The 19,527-nt window shown below is 45.8% G+C and overlaps 1 protein-coding gene across 1 annotated transcript in view; it reads left to right on the top strand.

Annotated features, from left to right (window-relative positions):
• The window catches only part of LRP6 (LDL receptor related protein 6), a 63,338-nt gene extending 45,018 nt beyond the window's left edge, over positions 1-18,320 (top strand). Inside the window, exons 12-23 of the mRNA XM_083365831.1 lie at positions 322-648; positions 1,413-1,615; positions 2,939-3,150; positions 4,791-4,984; positions 8,714-8,923; positions 9,993-10,118; positions 11,851-12,087; positions 13,120-13,230; positions 14,317-14,547; positions 15,218-15,354; positions 16,750-16,847; positions 17,217-18,320. Coding sequence (XP_083221957.1) covers positions 322-648; positions 1,413-1,615; positions 2,939-3,150; positions 4,791-4,984; positions 8,714-8,923; positions 9,993-10,118; positions 11,851-12,087; positions 13,120-13,230; positions 14,317-14,547; positions 15,218-15,354; positions 16,750-16,847; positions 17,217-17,508 — 2,378 coding nt within the window. The 3' untranslated portion in view covers positions 17,509-18,320. The remainder of the gene's footprint in view (positions 1-321; positions 649-1,412; positions 1,616-2,938; positions 3,151-4,790; positions 4,985-8,713; positions 8,924-9,992; positions 10,119-11,850; positions 12,088-13,119; positions 13,231-14,316; positions 14,548-15,217; positions 15,355-16,749; positions 16,848-17,216) is intronic.
• The last annotated feature ends 1,207 nt before the right edge of the window (positions 18,321-19,527 follow it).

The raw sequence follows: 19,527 nt of genomic DNA, 5'->3' as shown, positions 1-19,527 counted from the left end.
TCCCAGGTGCCCAGAATGTGCCCAAGCCTGACTGGGGAAAGCCGTTGGAGCTCCAGAGCCATAATATTGCGGGGGGTGGGGTGGGGTGGGGGGTATTGTAACTTCAAACAGTTGCTAAACAACCAGTTGTAAGTCAAGGACTTCCAGGGTCAGTGGTCTCCTGTAGAGGGGTATCATATGTCTCTTTCTTTCTTTCTTTCTTTCTTTCTTTCTTTCTTTCTTTCTTTCTTTCTTTCTTTCTTTCTTTCTTTCTTTCTTTCTTTCTCTTCCTCCCTCCCTTCCTCCCTCCCTTCCTTCCTTCCTCCCCTTTTCCGCACCCAGGCCTTGACCGTGATGTCATCGCAGACGATTTACCGCATCCCTTCGGCCTGACTCAGTACCAGGATTACATCTACTGGACCGACTGGAGCCGGCGTAGCATCGAGCGGGCCAACAAGACGAGCGGGCAGAATCGGACCATCATCCAAAACCACCTGGACTACGTGATGGACATCCTGGTCTTCCACTCCTCCCGGCAAGCGGGCTGGAATGAGTGCGCCTCCAGCAACGGGCACTGCTCCCACCTCTGCCTGGCAGTGCCCGTGGGGGGCTTTGTCTGCGGGTGTCCCGCTCACTATTCCTTGAACCCGGACAACAGAACGTGTAGCGGTAAGCCGGAAACACGGACGGTGGCGTTCGCTTGCGTTCCTAAAGGCTGGCTCGCCATAAACCCAGAGTTTTTATTCTTCCGCTCAGATAAAATGGTTGAATTGGACCAAGGGTTTTTTAAAAAAAATTCCTAATCATAAAGTTTGCATCTTGTTCTCAAATCTGGAGGGACTAGAGAAAATGGAAAATTTTCGAGAGGCTCACCTGTAGGATTGTGGGTTTTTTTGTTTTTTCACTTATTGGAAGTGCATCGTTTGCCCAGTAATTGCTGTTTTTAACAATATGCCTGGGAGCAGTTATTAACTAGATTTGTAGACCAGATTTGGACATTTTAACCTGTGTGTCTAAAAAGTAATTTAGTAATCTAAAAAGTAATCTATTTTTAAAGATGGTGTTACAATTTCTTTATTCACCTCCTAAAGAATTTCCCTCTGAACAGCACCTTCCTTTCTCTAATCCAGGGGGCCGTGCTGGCTGGGGAATTCTGGGAGTCGAAGTCCACAAGTCTTAAAGTGACCAAGTTTGAGGACCCCTGCTCTAGTCTCTCTCTGTAGGCCAAATAGATAGATAGATAGATAGATAGATAGATAGATAGATAGATAGATAGATAGATAGATAGATAGATAGATTGATTTTATAAAGGAAGGTAGTCCTTCCATAGTTGCAGTCCTTTCATTTTCTGGGACATTTTGGAATATTTTTAGACCCACGATCTTAATCTCTTCAGCCTAACTGGGCCTTCTCTCCTGGCATTTCTCCATCAGCCCCGACAAGTTTCTTGCTGTTTAGTCAGAAGAATGCAATCAACCGTATGGTGATCGATGGGTTGAAGAGTCCAGAGATCATCCTTCCGATACACAGCCTCAGAAATGTTCGGGCAATCGACTATGATCCACTGGAAAAGCAGCTTTACTGGATCGACTCTCGCCAAAACATTATCAGAAGGTCCCAGGAGAACGGCAGTCAGGTAGCTAAACGATGGCTCTTCACTTTGGCAAAGAGAGACGAGAGGCAGAACAATTCCTGTCTCGCTGGATTTGATGTTTGAAAGGCTTTATAAACACCTTTAAGGAACATCTTAATTTTGGGTAGAGGAGGCAAATTCAGGGTTGAGTTTTTAAAGTAAAGGTAAAGGTTCCACCGCACATGCGTGCTAGTCGTTTCCGACTCCAGGGGCCGGTGCTCATCTCCGTTTCAAAGCCGAAGAGCCAGCACTTGTCTGAGGACGTCTCCGTGGTCATGTGGCCGGCATGACTAGACGCCAAAGGCGCACGGAACGCTGTTCCCTTCCCACCAGAGTGGTCCCTATTTTTCTACTTGCGTTTTTACGTGCTTTCGAACTGCTAGGTTGGCAGAAGCTGGGACGCGTAACAGGCGCTCACTCTGCTACGCGGCACTCGGGATTTGACCCGCCAAACTGCCGACCTTCTGATCGACAAGCTCAGCATCCTAACCCACTGAGCCACCGCGTCCCTTAGGGTTGAGTTTAGGTAGAGCTTAATTTTAGAGTATAAATGTTTTAAAGATACTTGAATGAAATTCATCCTACTTCGCCACAAATGCAAAATTCAAAAGATCTTCGTTTAAATGCGTCCTTCATGTCTATGGTTCTTTGGCTTCCTGAAAAGTAGACACAGAGTCAGGCCAGTTTCTGAATTTTTAAACCAGGAGCTCTGAATGGAGACATTCCTTTTCTTTTTGATATTCAGCTCATCTCTTGAATGAGTGTTTTTATTCTTTTTTACGGCCAAAAGAAGTTCCAAGAAATGGCTCAACTTTCCTTGAGATTTATTTACTTATTATTTATAAGATGTGTCCATATGGCCATCAATCCTGTGTACCGTAACTTTTGGTGGCTTATAAAAACAACAATAAAAACATCAAAGCAGTCTAGCGTAATGTTTGCATTACTAGGGATAATTTTTTTTCTTTTTTTTAATATTAAAAATATGTATCACATACAGTATTTTTATACGGTTAATTGTAGGGTTTGTCAATATGTGCTTAACGGGAAAAGTTGAATTTGATTCCTTTTTCAACATTTACGTTGCTATCTTACTATCTCTTGTTCTGTGAAGAAGAAGAAAAAATAAACTTCATTTTCCTTCACCACCACTGCTCATCGTGCAGGCTAGCTATTGGGACTGTCTAAAATATTTGGGGGGGGGGTACCTGGTTGAGAGTGGCAGGGTTACGTCATGTGTCCCACGCTAAGTAGCTCTTATGTCAAGTTTCAGCTTGTTTCTGATGGACGTCTTGAAGCCCCCTCTGTCTTGCACCTTCATTCCAGAGTTTCACCGTTGTGATGAGTCCCGTCCCCAATCAAAATCCAGATATCCAGCCATATGATCTGAGTATTGATATTTACAGCCGTTACATTTATTGGACTTGTGAAGCCACAAACGTCATCAACGTCACCCGGCTGGATGGACGGTTGATGGGCGTGGTGTTGAAAGGCGAACAGGATCGGCCCAGGGCGATCGTTGTGAATCCAGAGAAGGGGTAAGGATGGAAAAGGCTTACAGACATTCCTGTTCCAGATCCCCCTGACTTTTCTCCTGCGGCGGTTTTCTGCTCTGCCACGTCAACCCTTTCAGGTTGAATGCTGTAAAGAAAGTCTCTATCAAGATACAAATCCTGGGGTGCTGAACCTGACACTCTAAAACGGGCATTATTCAAACCACGGGTGTCAAACTATCGTGTCACGTGACGTATCGTGACGGGTTTTTTTCTGTGTGTCTGGGCGTGGCCTGTGCGTGATGCATCCAGCCCACGGGCCGCCATTTTGACACCCCTGCTCTAAACAAACGAAATGTTGTTGTATGCCTTTAATGGTTGTGCGCATTTTAGCTCAGGTGTGTAAAACATGAGGAAAAACAAGGAACAACTCAAGGAGGTGATACTTTTTTTTTTTAACTTCCGCTTTTGATTTCTAGAAACTTCCAGAAGGAACTTTAGGAAGCCGTGAGAGAAAGAAGGAAAAATGCTAAAGAAAAATTTTAAGTTTTTTTTAAAAAAAAATCCCTTTCCAGGTTTATCAGACTTCAAAAGCGGGAATTATTTTTTTTATTCCTTTTCTAAGTTGCTTAACAGTTCCGCTCACTCAGCATGCTGGCTGGGGGATTCTGGGAGTTGAAGTTCACACATCCTTTAAGTTGACAAGTTTGAAAAACACTTGATTTAAAGTATATTACACAAAATAAAACCGGGTCTGAGGAAACGTGGAATAAACAAGTTAAAATCAGTGGTGCGATAGTTGTAATAAAGCGTGGATACAATTGCAATAATAAATCAGTACAGAAATGTGAAATTGTTTTTATGACATCTAAGAGAATTTAGAGATGTCTTCATCTATAACGCTAAAGGATTGCGTAGCAAGAGTTTTGCAAACAGTGTGTGCAATGCAGATAAAATAAATGAGTAGGAGAGGCCTCTATAAATCAAGCAGCTTCTAATCTTTATAGAAGCAGAAGTATAAAATAAAATGCTGAGGGACTGTTTAGCCTCCTGCTTTTGTAGACCACTGTGTCTCTTTTCTGCTAGAAAGAGAAAGGGAACAAAATCCAGAGCAGTTGGTGGATTTTTAAGCTCCAGTTAATGAGAGTTTAAGATTATGTATGCTGCCATAATTAACAGATTAAGATATTAACTGCTTTTTAACATGCAGCTTTTCTGATTATTTTTCAAGTACAGCAATGCAATTTAAAAAAAAAAGATTGAAATCAAAGATTATCTGCATTTCAAACTTTGAACCCTAAGTAATTGATACCGTTGAAGCAGGTAGCTTTGGAAAATTGGAAGCAAGCTTCCTTTGTTTGTTTGTTTTAATTCATTTTAAATTAAAATAAAAGTGTTGAATTCCATGTAACTCCAAGCCATTTCTTTGGCCGTGGTGTGGAATTGTCTTTTTTCTCCCAGAACCTTTATTCTACCTTGAATGAGCTTCAGATTTTCTTATGGCCTCCCACCCACTACGCACCACATTGGATGGTCTCCGAATCCGCTGTTTGCCGCCCCCCCTCGTGTCTTTTCTAGCTAGGGCGCTCTCTCCTGCCTCCGCAGCAGTCCAGCGATGTGCAGCCTGCTGGTTTGGTGGGGAGGAGCAAAGGAGGGATATATCTGGACCGTCTCTCCTTCCGCAGGTACATGTACTTCACCAACCTGCAGGAGAGGTCTCCCCCCAGGATCGAAAGGGCGGCGTTGGACGGAACAGAACGAGAGCTGCTCTTTGCCAGCGGGCTGAGCAAGCCCGTGGCCCTGGCCGTGGACAGCCAGCTGGGGAAGCTGTTCTGGGCGGACTCCGACCTCCGGAGGATTGAAAGCAGCGACCTTTCTGGTAGGAGAAACGAAAGGAGCCTTTACGGTCAAAGTACAACCGTGTATACGTTGAGATTGGCTGAGCCTCCCTTCGTGCCCCCACCCCCAACTCACAGTGACGACAAACCCTCCATCTTATCACACCATTAATTGAAGGCCCTTTGCCTTCCGTTTAATCCCTAATTGATAGCCTTCTTGGTGCCTCCCCTTTCCAAATCAGACTGTGTCGCCAACTGCTTGTTGCACGAGTTGTGCTCTGACGACATTCCTTTTACGCTTTCCAGATTGAGCTAGGTTTTTACCGACCTAGTCTAAGAACCCCAAAGCACTGAGCTAGATCAGGTCATACACAGCACTCCAGCGTTGTTCTCTCCCTGTTATGGTGCAATTGCAGCTTCTCCCTAGGTGAGGTCTAATTATCTGTGTAACAACTTGTGTACTTCTCTTTGTGATACCTTGGCTCAAATTGGCGCACTCCCTGTTAGGGAGAAAATAGAAAAAAATTCACTGGTCTTCCACACAATAACCACGTGCGGGTATATACAGACATTAAAACAGTAACAGGTGTGTTGTTAAACTGACCAGAATAGTTAGAAATAATAATTATTTTTCAGGTTTTGATTTTCCTGTGTTTTATATTTTGTACCTATGTTTTATTGGTTTGGGACAACGAATAAAGAAGTCCTGCTGCATCACGGACAGTTTAGAGAAACCTCAATTTCTACTAACGTCAACTAGAGCATTAGGAACAATTCCTGGATATTTGGGGGGGGTGAGGGTGGGATTCTCCAGCTTGGACTCCGTGGAACAGAGCTCAGCCACCTTGTGAATGCAAAGCACAATCCTTCATCTTCTTCAGCCTTCTTGAATCTGCTTCTTATGCTTCCAGTGGTCATCATCCAGGAGAAGTTCAGAGAAAAAAGATGCTGGATTCTTGACTGTCATATCTTTTTTTTATTCCCATTTATATCCTGCCCTTCTCCGAAGACTCAGGGCGGCTTACAATTTAAAGCACAAATCAATGTGCTTAGCAATAGCCTTCATTCTATGCATATGCCTGCTTGTTAGGGCTTTCACACACACACCCCAAGCGGCATTATTACAAAGTCAGCTTATTGCCCCCAACAATCTGGGTCCTCATTTTACCTACCTCGGAAGGCTGGGTCAACCTTGAGCCTGGTGGGACTCGAACCTGCACTAATTGCAGGCAGCTGGTGTTACTTAAGGAGGCATTAGCCCACTGCTCCACCAAGGCTCTATTGTATATATTGTATTTCAAGGTGTAGACTTCCAGAAAAACCCTTAAGTGTGGCTGAAACTGCCCATTGCTCCAGGCTGCCCCTGGAGTAACTTGTCTTCTCTGTAATTCTTGGATTTCGTCCAGTGTCGGGGTTCTTACCATACACTTAACCACTATCTAAACCCAACTTAGCATAGGCTTGAATGTTATAGTAAACCAGTGAACGATCTCCACTGGTAGGAGGAAATCCAGGGAGAAGGCATCTGGAAGTTAGAAGTAAGTTGTACAACTGTTCTACCTTACTTTTTTCTTCCTGGCCCCAGGAAAGTTTTTCCTAATGTTGTACAAAGGCAGTTTGGGAGATTTCAAACACGGCGATGCTTAACCCACTAGGGTTGTCTATCTTGATAGAGTATGAGAAGGAAGGAGATGGGGCCTGCTTGCAGTTTTCATGCCTAGGGTAGGGAGAAAGTCTTCAGACTAGTCTCGCTTTGTACTTAAGAAAAGATGATCAGACTCTGGAAAGAGTGCAGAGAAGAGCAGCAAAGACGATCAGGGGGACGGGAGGCTAAAACATACAAGGAACAATTGCTGGAATTGGGCAGGTCTAGTTTAATGAAGAGAAGGACCAGGGGGGACATGATAGCAGCCTTCCAGTATCTCAGGGCCTGCCCCAAAGAAGAGGGAGTCAAGCTATTCACCAAAGCGCCTGAAGGCAGGACAAGGAGCAACAGATGGAAACTCATCAAGGAGAGAAGCAACCTGGAACTAAGGAGGAATTAGTTAGAACAATTAACCAGTGGAACTCCAGAGATTGTGGGTGCTCCATCACTGGAGGTTTTTATGAAAAGATTGGACAACCGTTTGTCTGAAACGGTGTAGGGTTTCCTGCTTTAGCAGGAGGTTGGGCTAGAAGACCTCCAAGGTCCCTTCCGACTCTGATACTCTGATTTTCTTCTGCTCACCAGGATGTCCCTGTTTGGAAAGAGGGAGAACTGCCTATATTTTAGTGGATTCAAGCAGCTCCTATCTTCTGTGAGCAGAACACTGCATTAACTCCTCTTAAGATGAAAGGTGGCGAAACTACAGTCCTCCAAATGTTGCTACGTTTCTACTCCCGATACCTCCCTCAGTACTGCTCTTTGGAGTTCCCCATCTCTGCTTTTCTTAGAGATCGTGATTTACATTCAGTCACAGGAGCCCATTTTTACTCTTCTTTCTTTCCTGTCTGATGGAACACGTTCGCGAGTCATAATTGGGTTTCTGGAAGACTTACTCTGGGGTTAGAAAATTGCTTCCCATGGTTTGGTGGGATGAGATTTAGAGAGCTTTAGAGCTATATTGGCGGGAAAGCTGGAACCATTGATGTCCCTTTAAAAAAAACACCACCTCCCACTTTGATCAGTCAAGGAATTTGGGCTCCCCTTTTCAGCGGGATGGGTCAGAATGATAGACCAGGGCAAACGTCTTAGTTAGGAGTGGCCCCAGTGGTTCTTCAAGGGCCCCCAAATGCTACCCAGAATAGAAGATAATGCAGAATAAAATAATCCCTGGGGTTTGGAAGGAAAGGCCGTGTGGAAGGAGAGGGGTTGAGAGTAGCCAAAATGCCTTCATCAGAGGAGCAGGTGAGATACCTGGAGAAAAAAGCAGATCTTTCTTCACACCTGTTTTCATAATAGCCTGGCTAGAACACTGCAGTGTGTCTGCTTTTTCACAGCATAAAGCAGGGCTCTTCAAACTTGGCCCTTGGAAGACTTGTGGACTTCAACTCCCAGAATTCCTCAGCCAGCGTGCCTGGCTGAGGAATTCTGGGAGTTGAAGTCCACAAGTCATCCAAGGGCCAAATTTGAAGACCCCTGACAAAAAGCCTTTATATGTTTTAGTTTTTTAGATTGTAGATTTTAACTCATCTGTTTTTGGCTGCATCAGAATGATAAGCATTGCTAGAAAGATGCCCCCCCCCCCCTCTCTCTCTCTCTCTCTCTCACACACACACACACACACGCACATGATGTTATCATATCTCAAAACAGGTGTGGTTCCATTCAGTTAAATGTTAGATACATGTTAAATATGCTTATCTTTCACTTTCTGTTGAAATGCAGGCTAGTTGACTTAAATCAGCAACTTTTATTGGTTGCTGATATTGATATTGTTATTGGACTGGGTCTGAACAGTCCACTTTTAAAGTCATGAAGGTGTGCACTGCATCTCGCAGCTGGATCTCCCATCAATTTAACATCTCTTATGCAAATTATGTTGTCTTTATGTTGAAACCTCTGGCAATCGGCTCCAGAGATGTTGCATTATTAGAGTACGAGAGAAAACTTTTGTTTCCAAACATAAACTTGGAGCATTTGAAATTTGTTTACAGTTGTTGTGCATTTTATGGAGCTCGTTCGGCATTACGGCTTAGACCTCTCAAATGAAGACTTAGTCACAGCACATAAGAAGTTAAAAGCATTTTGTTTTAAGTTTCCCTTTATTCCCCCCCCCCCCATTTCAAAGGTGCAAATCGGATAGTACTAGAAGATTCGAACATCCTGCAGCCGATCGGCCTGACCGTATTTGAAAAATGGCTTTACTGGATCGATCGTCACCAACAGATGATTGAGAAAATTGACATGACTCGCCAAGAGGGACGAACAAAAGTTCAGGCTCGCATTGCTCAGCTGAGCGACATCCACGCCGTGAAAGAACTCAACATGCAGGAATACCGTAAGTGTTTCGCCACACCGGAAGAAGACCTTAAGTCTTACCTCGTGAAACAGCTTCCCTCTGTGGGTATCGGCTGGAGAACTCAGAGAGTTGAAGCTTACACATCTCATTTTTGACAAGTTTGAGAAATATTGGTCTAAAGTAGGGCTCTTCAGACTTGGCCCTTTGATGACTGGTGGACTTCGACTCCCAGAATTCCTCAGCCAGGCACGCCTGGCTGAGGAATTCTGGGAGTCGAAGTCCACAAGTTTGACGACCCCTGGTCTAAAGGCTGCTGACGCTTAGCCAGAAGACTTGCCTTCCATACACAAGGACGCCTTCGTCAGATGAGCCGATGGGACACCTGGAGAAAGCGGATGTCTCTTCCCCCGTGTTTTCACGATGGCCTGGCTAGGACCCTCCAGGATTCCTGCTTTTCCCCCAAGACAAGAGACTTCACCTATTTTAGGTTTTTAGATTGTAATTTTTAGCTCAGTTGATAAAATTGTGATTTTTTTTTTACGTTCTAAAGCCATATATCTTGGAAGTCGGGGTTGGTCCCTTCCCAAATGAAACTTCGGCATCATCAGCCTTGCAGCATCTGCTTTTGGCTGCATCAGAATGACAGACATTGCTAGAAGGATTCCCCCCCCTCTCCCCAGGAAAATGTTAGATTTGCAGCTTATTTTTTTGTTGTCTAGCTGTCTTTGGAAGGAAGGTGCGTCAGTAAGTTGGATGGCCATCTTAAGCCTGTTGGGATACTCGGCTGATCCTAGAATCTTCCCAGAAACATAATCATGCAGAGATGGCTTCGCATTTGCATTCCAAGACATTGAAAAGAAATTTTGGTGCTAAAATTTGCCCTTAATTTTTGCCTTTCTTGCTTAAATCATTTGTTCTTTTCCAAAGAATTGTTGCTACTGGAGAGGTAGCTGATCTTTGTGGAGATTTTGAGCCACCCTTGGTTTTCTAGGAGGTGGTTTGAAATCTATAGTTCTCTAATTTTTTATTTTTATTTTTATTTTTTTTAAAAAAGCGAACAGGTGTTTGAGCTGTAAAATGCCGTTTGCGAATGCTCTTCCTCTTTCAGGACAGCACCCCTGTTCCCAAGATAATGGTGGCTGTTCTCACATCTGCATCATAAAAAGCGACGGGACCACCCGCTGTTCTTGTCCCATGCATCTAGTCCTGCTTGAAGACGAGCTTTCCTGCGGAGGTAAGACTCTCTCTTTTTTTTTAAGGCATTCCTGAGTCAGGTAGAAGAAAGAGGTGCAGTGGCCCAGCGATGCTGGAGAGCTCGCCATCCGGTGGCACATTTTGGGAAGTGAGCAAGCGTGTCCTATAAGAGCAGGGGTCTTCAAACTCGGCCCTTTTATGACTCGTGGACTTCAACTCCCAGAATTCCTCAGCCAGGCATGCTGGCTGAGGAATTCTGGGAGTTGAAGTCCACGAGTCATAAAAGGGCCGAGTTTGAAGACCTCTGTATAAGAGGGTGGCAAGCCGAAGGATTAGTCTGCAGTAGCATTGTGGTCTCCTAGCTACCGTAACAATGCCATACGTTGTTAATAATAATAATTAATAATAATAATAATAATTATTATTATTATTGTTATTATTATTATTATTATTATAACTTAGGTAGAAATTAATACTTCCCTTAAGGGCAGGAGTGTTTTTTCCCCCCATTTTCTATATTTTTAATGTATTTGTTTGTGTGTGCATTCTGTATTGATGTTCAGAAATCCATGTGATCCCTATCTACATTCTGCAAATTTTAAGGCAAAGAAATGGAGGGAGGGGCAAGGCCAGGGTATTATGGCATGCAGAGTCCGGTTGAAGTTCCGTCTTCCCATCAGGTCACGGGGTGTCTTTGGGCCAAAGCCCTGCTTTCAGAGCAAGCTACTTCACCGAGTGTGTGTTGTGATGAAGTGGGCAAAGGTGCTGTGTGTATCCCAGTGAGTTCCTGGAGGAAAGGAAGAATTTAAATGGAATGATCTCGATGCCTGTTTGGTGGCTCTTATTCCTAGAATGATTTGTTTCGATTTTGTTAGTCCCAGGGAGGAGAAAAGGGCTGTTGGAATGTTTAGCCATCCATGGCTTTGGCTTCTGAGCACGTCTTTGCATTAGTGGGGTGTGGAAGCTGGCACTTTTTAAAGTGTGAAAGTAGACGTTTCTCGTGAAACAATGGAATTCCTAAGGCATACTCAGTGGAGCATAGTGACAGATTAATTACAGATTTGCACCATCCCAAATAGGTCACAATTGACTTGTGCAGGTGGTTTTGGCACTTGTTTGGATCATGGAACTACGATCTACAAAAATTCCTATAGTAATAAATTGCTTAGTCTTTAAGATGCCGGGCAATATTTTTTTCTGCAGAGGTCTGGCGCAACAGCTCCCCTGACAGCTGGAGGAAGTGTGTCTTTCCCCTTCTGTTTCAGTGTGGCAATTGCATTTGTATTGAGCCCTGGTGGCGCAGTGGTTAGAAGGCAGCATTGCAGGCTGACTCTGCCCACTGCCATTAGTTCGATCCTGGCCGGCTCAAGATTGACTCAGCCTTCCGTCCTTCCGAGGTCGGTAAAATGGGGACCCGGATTGTCGGGGGCAACAGGCTGACTCTATAAGCCGCTTAGTGAGGGCTGTCAAGCACCGAGAAGCGGTATATAAGTCTAGAGCGCTATGGCTATTGTATATGGATGTTTAGCTATTGTGGACAGAGTCCTTGCTGATGGGCAGAGAGAGTTCAGTCAAGCAAGTCCCTAATTTATGTCTTCCAGATGTGTAATTCTGCAGAGACATTTGCCGCTCTCTTCAGACGGCTTCTCCTCCTCCTCCTCCTCCTCTTCTTCTTCTTCTTCTTCTTCCTTCTTCTTCTCCTCCTCCTTCTCCTCCTCCTCCTTCTTGTTGCCTCTGAAAACAGCCTCTTCCCTCCCTCCTGTCCCCAACAGAGCCTCCGACCTGCTCCCCACAGCAGTTCACCTGTCAGACGGGGGAGATTGACTGCATCCCGCTGGCCTGGCGCTGCGACGGCTTCACGGAGTGCGAAGACGCCAGCGACGAGAAGAGCTGCCCCATGTGCTCGGAGGGCCAGTTCCAGTGCCAGAGTGGGCAGTGCGTGGACGCCAGCCTGCAGTGCAACGGGGAACCCAACTGCCAGGACAACTCGGATGAAAAGAACTGCCAAGGTACTCCTGCTCCTGAGTCCTCCACTTACGACCACGGCAGAGCCGGAAATGTCCGTTGCTAAGCAGGCCGGTGGTTAAGTCAGTTTTGCCCCCTTTACGACCTCGTGCCACAATCATTAAGTAAATCTGGCTCCCCCATTGGCTTCGATGTCGGAAGGTCGCAAAAGGGGACCGCGTGACCCCAAGACAGCGCAACCGTCGTAAGTACATGCCGGTTGCCCAGCGTCCCAATGTAGATCACGTGACCGTGGGAATGCTGCAATGGTCGTAAGTGTGAAAAATGGTCAGGTCACTTTTTTCAGTGCCGTTGTAACTTCGAACGGTCACTCAGTGGACCGTTGTGCATTGCGGACTGCCTGTAATTGCTGGGGTCAGTTATGGTTGTAAGTCAAGGACTCCTTGTAGTCGGCAATGTTGACCACCATTTTTGGCCAGCAAGTGCATTTTTTTGTTTTTTTGTTCCTTCGCAATGCAATCCTGGCATTGTTTGAAATGCTGGCCTTAGTCTAAGCCAGGCGTAGGCAACCTCGGCTCTTTTTTGACACGTGGACTTCAACTCCCAGAATTCCTGAGCCAGCCATGCTGAGGGGAAAGGGAGAGGTTTCCAAGCTGAGCCATGCTGGCTCAGGAATTCTGGGAGTTGAAGTCCACAAGTCATAAAAGAGCCCAGGTTGCCCGCCCCTGGTCTAAGCAGCGTAAGTTACTGCGAGGTACACTTTCCTCCCGAATAAGCTGCTTCCCCCTTTGAAATCCCTAGTTAATCTGTGAGTTTAGTTTGGCCAGATCATGGCTTTGGAAATGTACTTTTCGTCGTGCACTTCCCTGGGAAAATTTATCTTAAGCAGCAAGCTGTAAATTTTTAAATAAGATACAGAATAATAAAGGTGATCCACGATAGGGAACTTGCTTTTGTTTAGTCTAAAACTTTCACCGACGCTGTTAGTGGCCTGTGTTTTTATGTTGAAATATCTAACCTGCAATTTTAAATATTGTTCTCATCCCTCAATGATGGATCTGCTTTCTCTCCCCCAGTGCTTTGTTTAACTGACCAGTTCCGGTGTGCGAGTGGCCAGTGCATTGGGAAAAACAAGAAATGTGATCACAGCCTGGATTGCAATGATAATTCAGATGAACAGGGCTGCTGTAAGTACAGCCGTAAATTTTGTTTCATGTTTTTCCTCTTGGTTTTGTTCCATTTTCTTCTCTTGTCTTGTAAGATGCAGGGAGTCAGAATTACTCAGCGGGGTGGAAAAAAGAAGTAAAGAATAAGATTTACTTTGCCTGAATTGCAGGCTCAACCCAAGCCTTCACGTTCAATAACATTCTGCTGTGTCCATCCAGACAGGGCAGGTTGAGTTTGATTTGCACGGAGGTAATGAAACGTCCACAAGGAGAGAGCCAAGCTCAGAGAGGGCCGAGGAGCCCTCGGAGTGGTTTGTTCTCTGTAATTTTGCTTTAATGGGTATGCCGTGTGGAAGGCTGCTCTTGTGAGGAGATGCTCAAGCTTTACTATTCAGTTTTTGTGTCAAGTATCAATATAGCGAAAGAGGTAAGTTACTTCAGGATATTTTCCTCTTTCCGTTAATACAACTGGGCAGGTTTCAGAACACATTAGAATAGAAATAGAAATAATAGGGTTAGGGAGAATAGGATAGGATAGCACTTATATGCCGCTTCACAGTGCTTGACAGAGTCAGCCTCTTGTCCCCAACAAAACGGGCCCTCATTTTACCAACCTTGAAAGGATGGGAAGCTGACTCAACCTTGAACCCCATCAGGATTGAACTCCAGACTATGGGCAGAGTTTGCCTACAATACTGCATTCTAACCACTACACCACCACGAGTAGAATAGAATAGAATAGAATAGAATAGAATAGAATAGAATAGAATAGAATAGAATAGAATAGAATAGAATATAGAAGCAGTGGAGTGGAGTGGAGTGGAGTGGAGTGGAGTGGAGTAGAGTAGAGTAGAGTAGAGTAGAGTAGAGTAGAGTAGAGTAATCCTATCCTAATACTATACCATACTTGTATTGTACTGTTCTAATACTAAACTAATACTACCATTATATTTTACCTTATTTTCTCTCTGGTGCATAAGCTCTCAATGTACATACAAAGCAACAGAGTAACAACAATAACCATAATGATGATGCCAGTAAGAGAAGGTAGCATAGGAGAAGGATAATAGTAATACAGCCAAGTCTGATTTCTCTCCTTCCTTTAAGACACAACCGAAGAACCGGCCCCACCTGCCTCCAACACAATCGGCTCCATCATCGGTGTGATTCTCACGGTTTTTGTCGTTGGGGCTGTGTACTTTGTCTGCCAGAGGGTGCTGTGCCCACGCATGAAAGGAGACGGGGAAACAGTGGCCAACGACTACGTGGTCCATGGGCCGTCTTCTGTGCCTCTGGGTTATGTGCCTCACCCAGGCTCGCTTTCGGGATCTCTTCCAGGTCAGCTTCCATCCTCCATCTTTTCTTCCTGGAGAGGCCCCTGAACGTTTGCTGACGCGCCTCGACCAGAGTTTTTAACAGTGTTGGAAATGGTTCAGAAAACTTGGGTGACTTGTGGACTTCAACTCCCAGAATTCCTCAGCCAGGCACGTGTGGAATTCTGGGAGCTGAAGTCCACAAGTCATCCAAGGGCCAAGTTGGAAGACCCCTGCACGAAGTGTTTTGAAGTAAGAAAAGTAGACCTAGCAGCCTGGTGCACGGACACCCCAAGGAAAAAGCAAGCTGGTGCGCCAACTGGCCAAATAAATCTTAGCAGAAATAAGCCCAATGTGTGAGACGAGCTAAACTCCCGATAACTTTGTCGGATGCGTTCTTTATTAAGCCTCTCCCTGCCGAAAGAGTTGCCCTCCTCCGCCTTTCTGCTTCGCTTTGCTCCTCACTGAGCCTGGCCCTGGCCCTGCTCCAGATCCCCAGGGCCGAAATTGTTGGCCTCGTCCCCTTCCTCCTTTCCAGCCTTTGCCAAGAAATGCAAATGTGCCTGAAGAGGGATCCGTCGGAGCGGCCTCTCGGTCACTGTGATCGTGAGCAGCACTCCTGGACCCACGGTGCTCGGATACGTACCTGTTCCTCCAAGCCTTTTAACCGAATTCCCTTCTTGTTGTTTTTTTAGGAATGTCCCGTGGTAAATCTGTGATCAGCTCACTTAGCATCATGGCAGGAAGCAGCGGCCCGCCTTACGACAGAGCTCACGTCACGGGGGCCTCCTCCAGCAGCTCCTCCAGCATCAAAGGGACCTACTTCCCTCCAGTAAGAGGCTTTTTCTTTCGATCCAAATCTGGAAGATGGGTTCCCAGCACAAACTGAAGCAGTTCAGTAAAGTTGATGGAAGCGTGTGAATCGCATGGGAGAAACCGTGAGCTTCGTTTGCCTGAAAAGTTGGAATTGGCCACATTGCCCTGTCCGGCTTCCCTCTCTTGGTGGCGTTTTACGAGGAAGAGCATATTCTGATCACTTATATTCTTTCACAAACACTTTCTGCTGGTCTTTCAATCTGTTTCCTTCCTTCCTTCCTCTCCTTTCCTTCCTTCCTTCCTTCCTCCCCCTCCCTTTCGCAGACCAATAAAATACATGGACAAATTTTAAAGTACAAAAATTTTAACCTCAAGCAATTAACCGTGAACAAAGGGCACCACCCAAAGAAAGTTGTGCCAAGAAGGTCACCGCAAAGCTGAATCCCGAAATAGATCTTGTTTATGTACTCTTTCTAAAAGTTCAGATCATTGGCTTAAAATGGCAGGAGAAAGGGGAATCCTTAAGCATCCTTGTGGGAAAGGCAGCCTGATTTCTCATAGTTGTGGCATCTGTTGATCATTGTGGAAATTCCAGCCTGATTCGGGAGGTCTAGTGGAGTAATTGAATGGGATCCTGGCTAATATAAAACATTCAGTTTGTATATTGGTGGAGGGTTTTTTTGGCTTTGGGGAAATTAGCTGAGCAAAATACTCTCTCTATTGGTCAGTTTAAATTTTATTTATGAAGAATGGGTCTTCAAGAAGGAAGGGTGAGAAAATAAATATAGTGAATAGAATAAAAGTAATTATCATTTTGGGTATTCGCTTTAATGTCACTTGAAGAAAACCTACTATAGAAAGTTTATCACGGGATTTGAGAAGAAACGGCTATAACTGTTGGTTTTATTTTATTTTTTATTCTCTGTGCCGCTGTTCCCCAACTTTAGCAACTTTTAAGATGTGTGGATTTCAGCATCCGTTGTGCTGGCTGAGAACCGAAGTCCACGCATCTTGAAGATTGCTAAGGTTGAGAAACACTGCACTAAGCCCTGCTTTGATCTTAAGCAGAAAAGCAATTTATAAAGTTATTATTAAGTAAATACGTCCTTAAAGGATTCAATTCCAGTTGAAAATACCAGGGACAGAGAATGCAAATCAATCTGAAGATACTCAGAATCCAAATGGGAAAGATGGCTTGCAGTTACACCAGGGGGAAAGAAATCTAAATTTAAATATAACTAATGAAAAGAAAATATCTCTATTAAAGCAGCGCTGTGGTGTACGGAATAAACTTCATTTTGGTATTCAGTGCAGATGGCCTTCCTAGCGTGGAGAAGAATGCTTCCTTGGAACAATACAGTACAAAAGTGCATCTTTTGAACTTAACACCCCCTTTATTCTCCCTTTAAAGATTTTGAACCCTCCTCCGTCACCGGCCACAGAGGACTCTCGCTACACAATGGAGTTTGGTTATTCCTCCAACAGTCCTTCGACACACAGATCGTACAGGTAAGGCCGCGTGTCCCCAGTCTGAGCTTTGGGCTACTTGCTGGTAGGTGCAGGATACTTCCTGGCAGCGGTTTGCGTGGCCTCTGGAGAAAAGAAGGACCACCTGGGCTGGGCTTTCCGTGGAAGGCTCGATGGCTGGTTCAACTACCGTGGAAATAGGGAGCTTTTTTGGAAAGCCGGCTTGGTGGAGAACGCCCAGGGAGCCATTTTGAGAACTCATCTAAGAGTCGCCCGCCCTATAAGAGGAAGTCAGTCCCAAAAGCAGGTCCTCTTTGGTGGCCACGGATGACACAGCGCCACGTGGCTGGAGCAGACCTTCAGCTGCTTCCAGGGGTCAGTGCTGACCGCCTCTTCATGTTTTCTGCCCAGTTACAGGCCGTACAGCTACCGGCATTTTGCACCTCCCACAACCCCGTGCAGCACCGACGTTTGTGACAGCGACTACGCACCCAGCCGTCGGATGGTGACCGTGGGGGGCAAAGGCTACGCCAGCGACCTCAACTACGACTCCGAGCCCACGCCCCCGCCCCCCACCCCACGCAGCCAGTACTTGTCTGCGGAGGAAAACTGTGAAAGCTGCCCTCCTTCCCCCTTCACCGAGCGGAGTTACACCCACCACCTCTACCCACCCCCTCCTTCTCCTTGCACCGATTCCTCCTGAAGCGCCTCCGGCTGGGCTGTGTGAAGGGTGCCGCCTGCCCTCGAGGAGGAGGAGGCGGGGGCGAAATCTCCCACGTACAGTTGAAACATTTGGCCCGGGGAGGTGGCCTTTTGTAGACTGGGGCGAGGGAGGGAGCAAAGAGGTTATTTATATATTTTCCTAAAACAGAAATTGCTGCTTTGTGACATAAGAAAATTTTTAAAGTTTGTATACGATGTTTTTTTTTATTATTGTTATTATTATTATTTTTCCAAACGGAACACAAGAAGATGCCTTAAATCCGTGAAGGGACCGAGCGCGTGAGGAAGCGGAAGGACCGGGAGGTTGCTGTTCAGTGAGCCAAATATCAAAAAAAAAGACGAAGAAGGAGGAAGAGGACGTGGGTGGTGGTTGTTTTTTTGTTTTGTTTTGTTTAAAAAAAGGGGGGGGGAAGCAAGGAAGAGAATGAGAGGACGGGCACCACAAAGCAGCATTTAAAAATATCTGCAAAGAGCTGAGTAACTTAAGGGGCTTTTTTTTAATCCTGAGAGGTGAGCAGTTAAACTAACCTTGAAGACCGCTGTCCAGACAGATCTGCGCACCGAGAGCTTCGCTTTCTACAAAAATGGAGCTGCTGGAGCACTCAAGACAGTCTGAACGTTTCCTGGAATTCCCATCGCTGGAATTGTCCCCGATGTTCCACGCTGCCAGCTCTTTGTCCCTATTCTGAAGTTCCGTCGTCGTGTGGCACGTGGCTTTGGTCCGAGGCCGTGGAAATGTCTTGGCAGCGGGATCCAAAGTGGGCAAAAATGCTCGAGATCTGGAGTGGGGGCAGCCCCCCGAGTCCCAGGAAAACACACACTTGGCCACAACCTGGATCAACTTGACTGCGCCCTGTTGGCGCCTCTCCTTCCCCTTGGCTCAGCCCTGTGTGCCCTGCGCCTGCGGGGACCCCGTGCAAGGCCAGGAAGACATCCGGCTCCTTACCAAGCAGCCCCCCCGGCGTAGAGAAGGGGTCCTCGCCGCATCCGAAGCAAACTCTCAGCCGCTCAGACCCAAACTCGGCGTGCCAGCACAAGGCTTTGTGCCTAGAATAATTTCTTCCTTCCTTTCCCCCACTGAGGAGTCTGCTTGCTTGGTGCTCGCTCCTCAAGACTTGCTTCTCTCGAGATGAAAATGGATCCAGCTGAGCTAGGCCACGCACACCCCTCTCCTGAGACGAGACGCCACCTTTTGCGAGATTGGAAAAGGGGGAGTTTGGTGTGTTCTTCCCAAAAAGAGGGATTTTGCTTCTGTTGCCAATATTTCCTTCCGTTGCTAACAGGAGAGGGAGCAGACACACCCCTGGGGTCTCTTGCTTTTTTATTTGTGTAGAGTCCCAGGGTCCGAGTCCAGGCTCTCTGTGTGTGTGTGTGTGTGTGTGTGTGTGTGTGTGTGTGCGCGCGCGCGCTAGAGAGAGATGATTATGGGTGTATGCAAGAAATAATTTTTCATTTCTACCTGCCAGTACAATCGGATTATTTCTCCTTACCACGTCAGTAATGTTTTCATACCTGAGACAAGGGTTAATTACCTCTGAAAAACCTTTCCCCCAGCTTTCTGGTAGGCTTCGGTGCCCCCAAGGAGGAGCCCTATTTTTTTAATCACACAAAGAATAGAACATATAGGTGTCATATTTATAAAAAGCGGATGTTGTATTCTTAGTTTAATGTAAAGGAAAACGTGTATTCTTGCAGTACTTTCAGTGACTACATTGCACTGAATCGCCACGTACAGCTTGTATTTTAAATCATGCTATTTCTCCCCCCCCCCCTTTATCGAGCAACTTGCAAACACTTTTTTCCCAGTCTGGCTACACCCTTACCGGAAGTGCTGTTTCTCACTGGGGCGACGTCAGCCTGGCCAAAGCCTGGCTTTGCAGCCTGTGACGCCGGCCGGCTCCTTCCTGCTGCTTTGGCAGAACGATAGTCCTTAAGCCTGAACCGCTGTGAGTGGCCTTTTCTGAACCTCCTCTTTCTCAGAATATTTTCTCAGCTTCTT

The sequence above is a fragment of the Vipera ursinii genome (genome assembly GCF_947247035.1).
Source record: "Vipera ursinii genome assembly, chromosome: 6".
NCBI classification, from domain to species: Eukaryota; Metazoa; Chordata; class Lepidosauria; order Squamata; family Viperidae; genus Vipera; species Vipera ursinii.
This window is presented reverse-complemented; position numbering and strand designations above follow the sequence as displayed.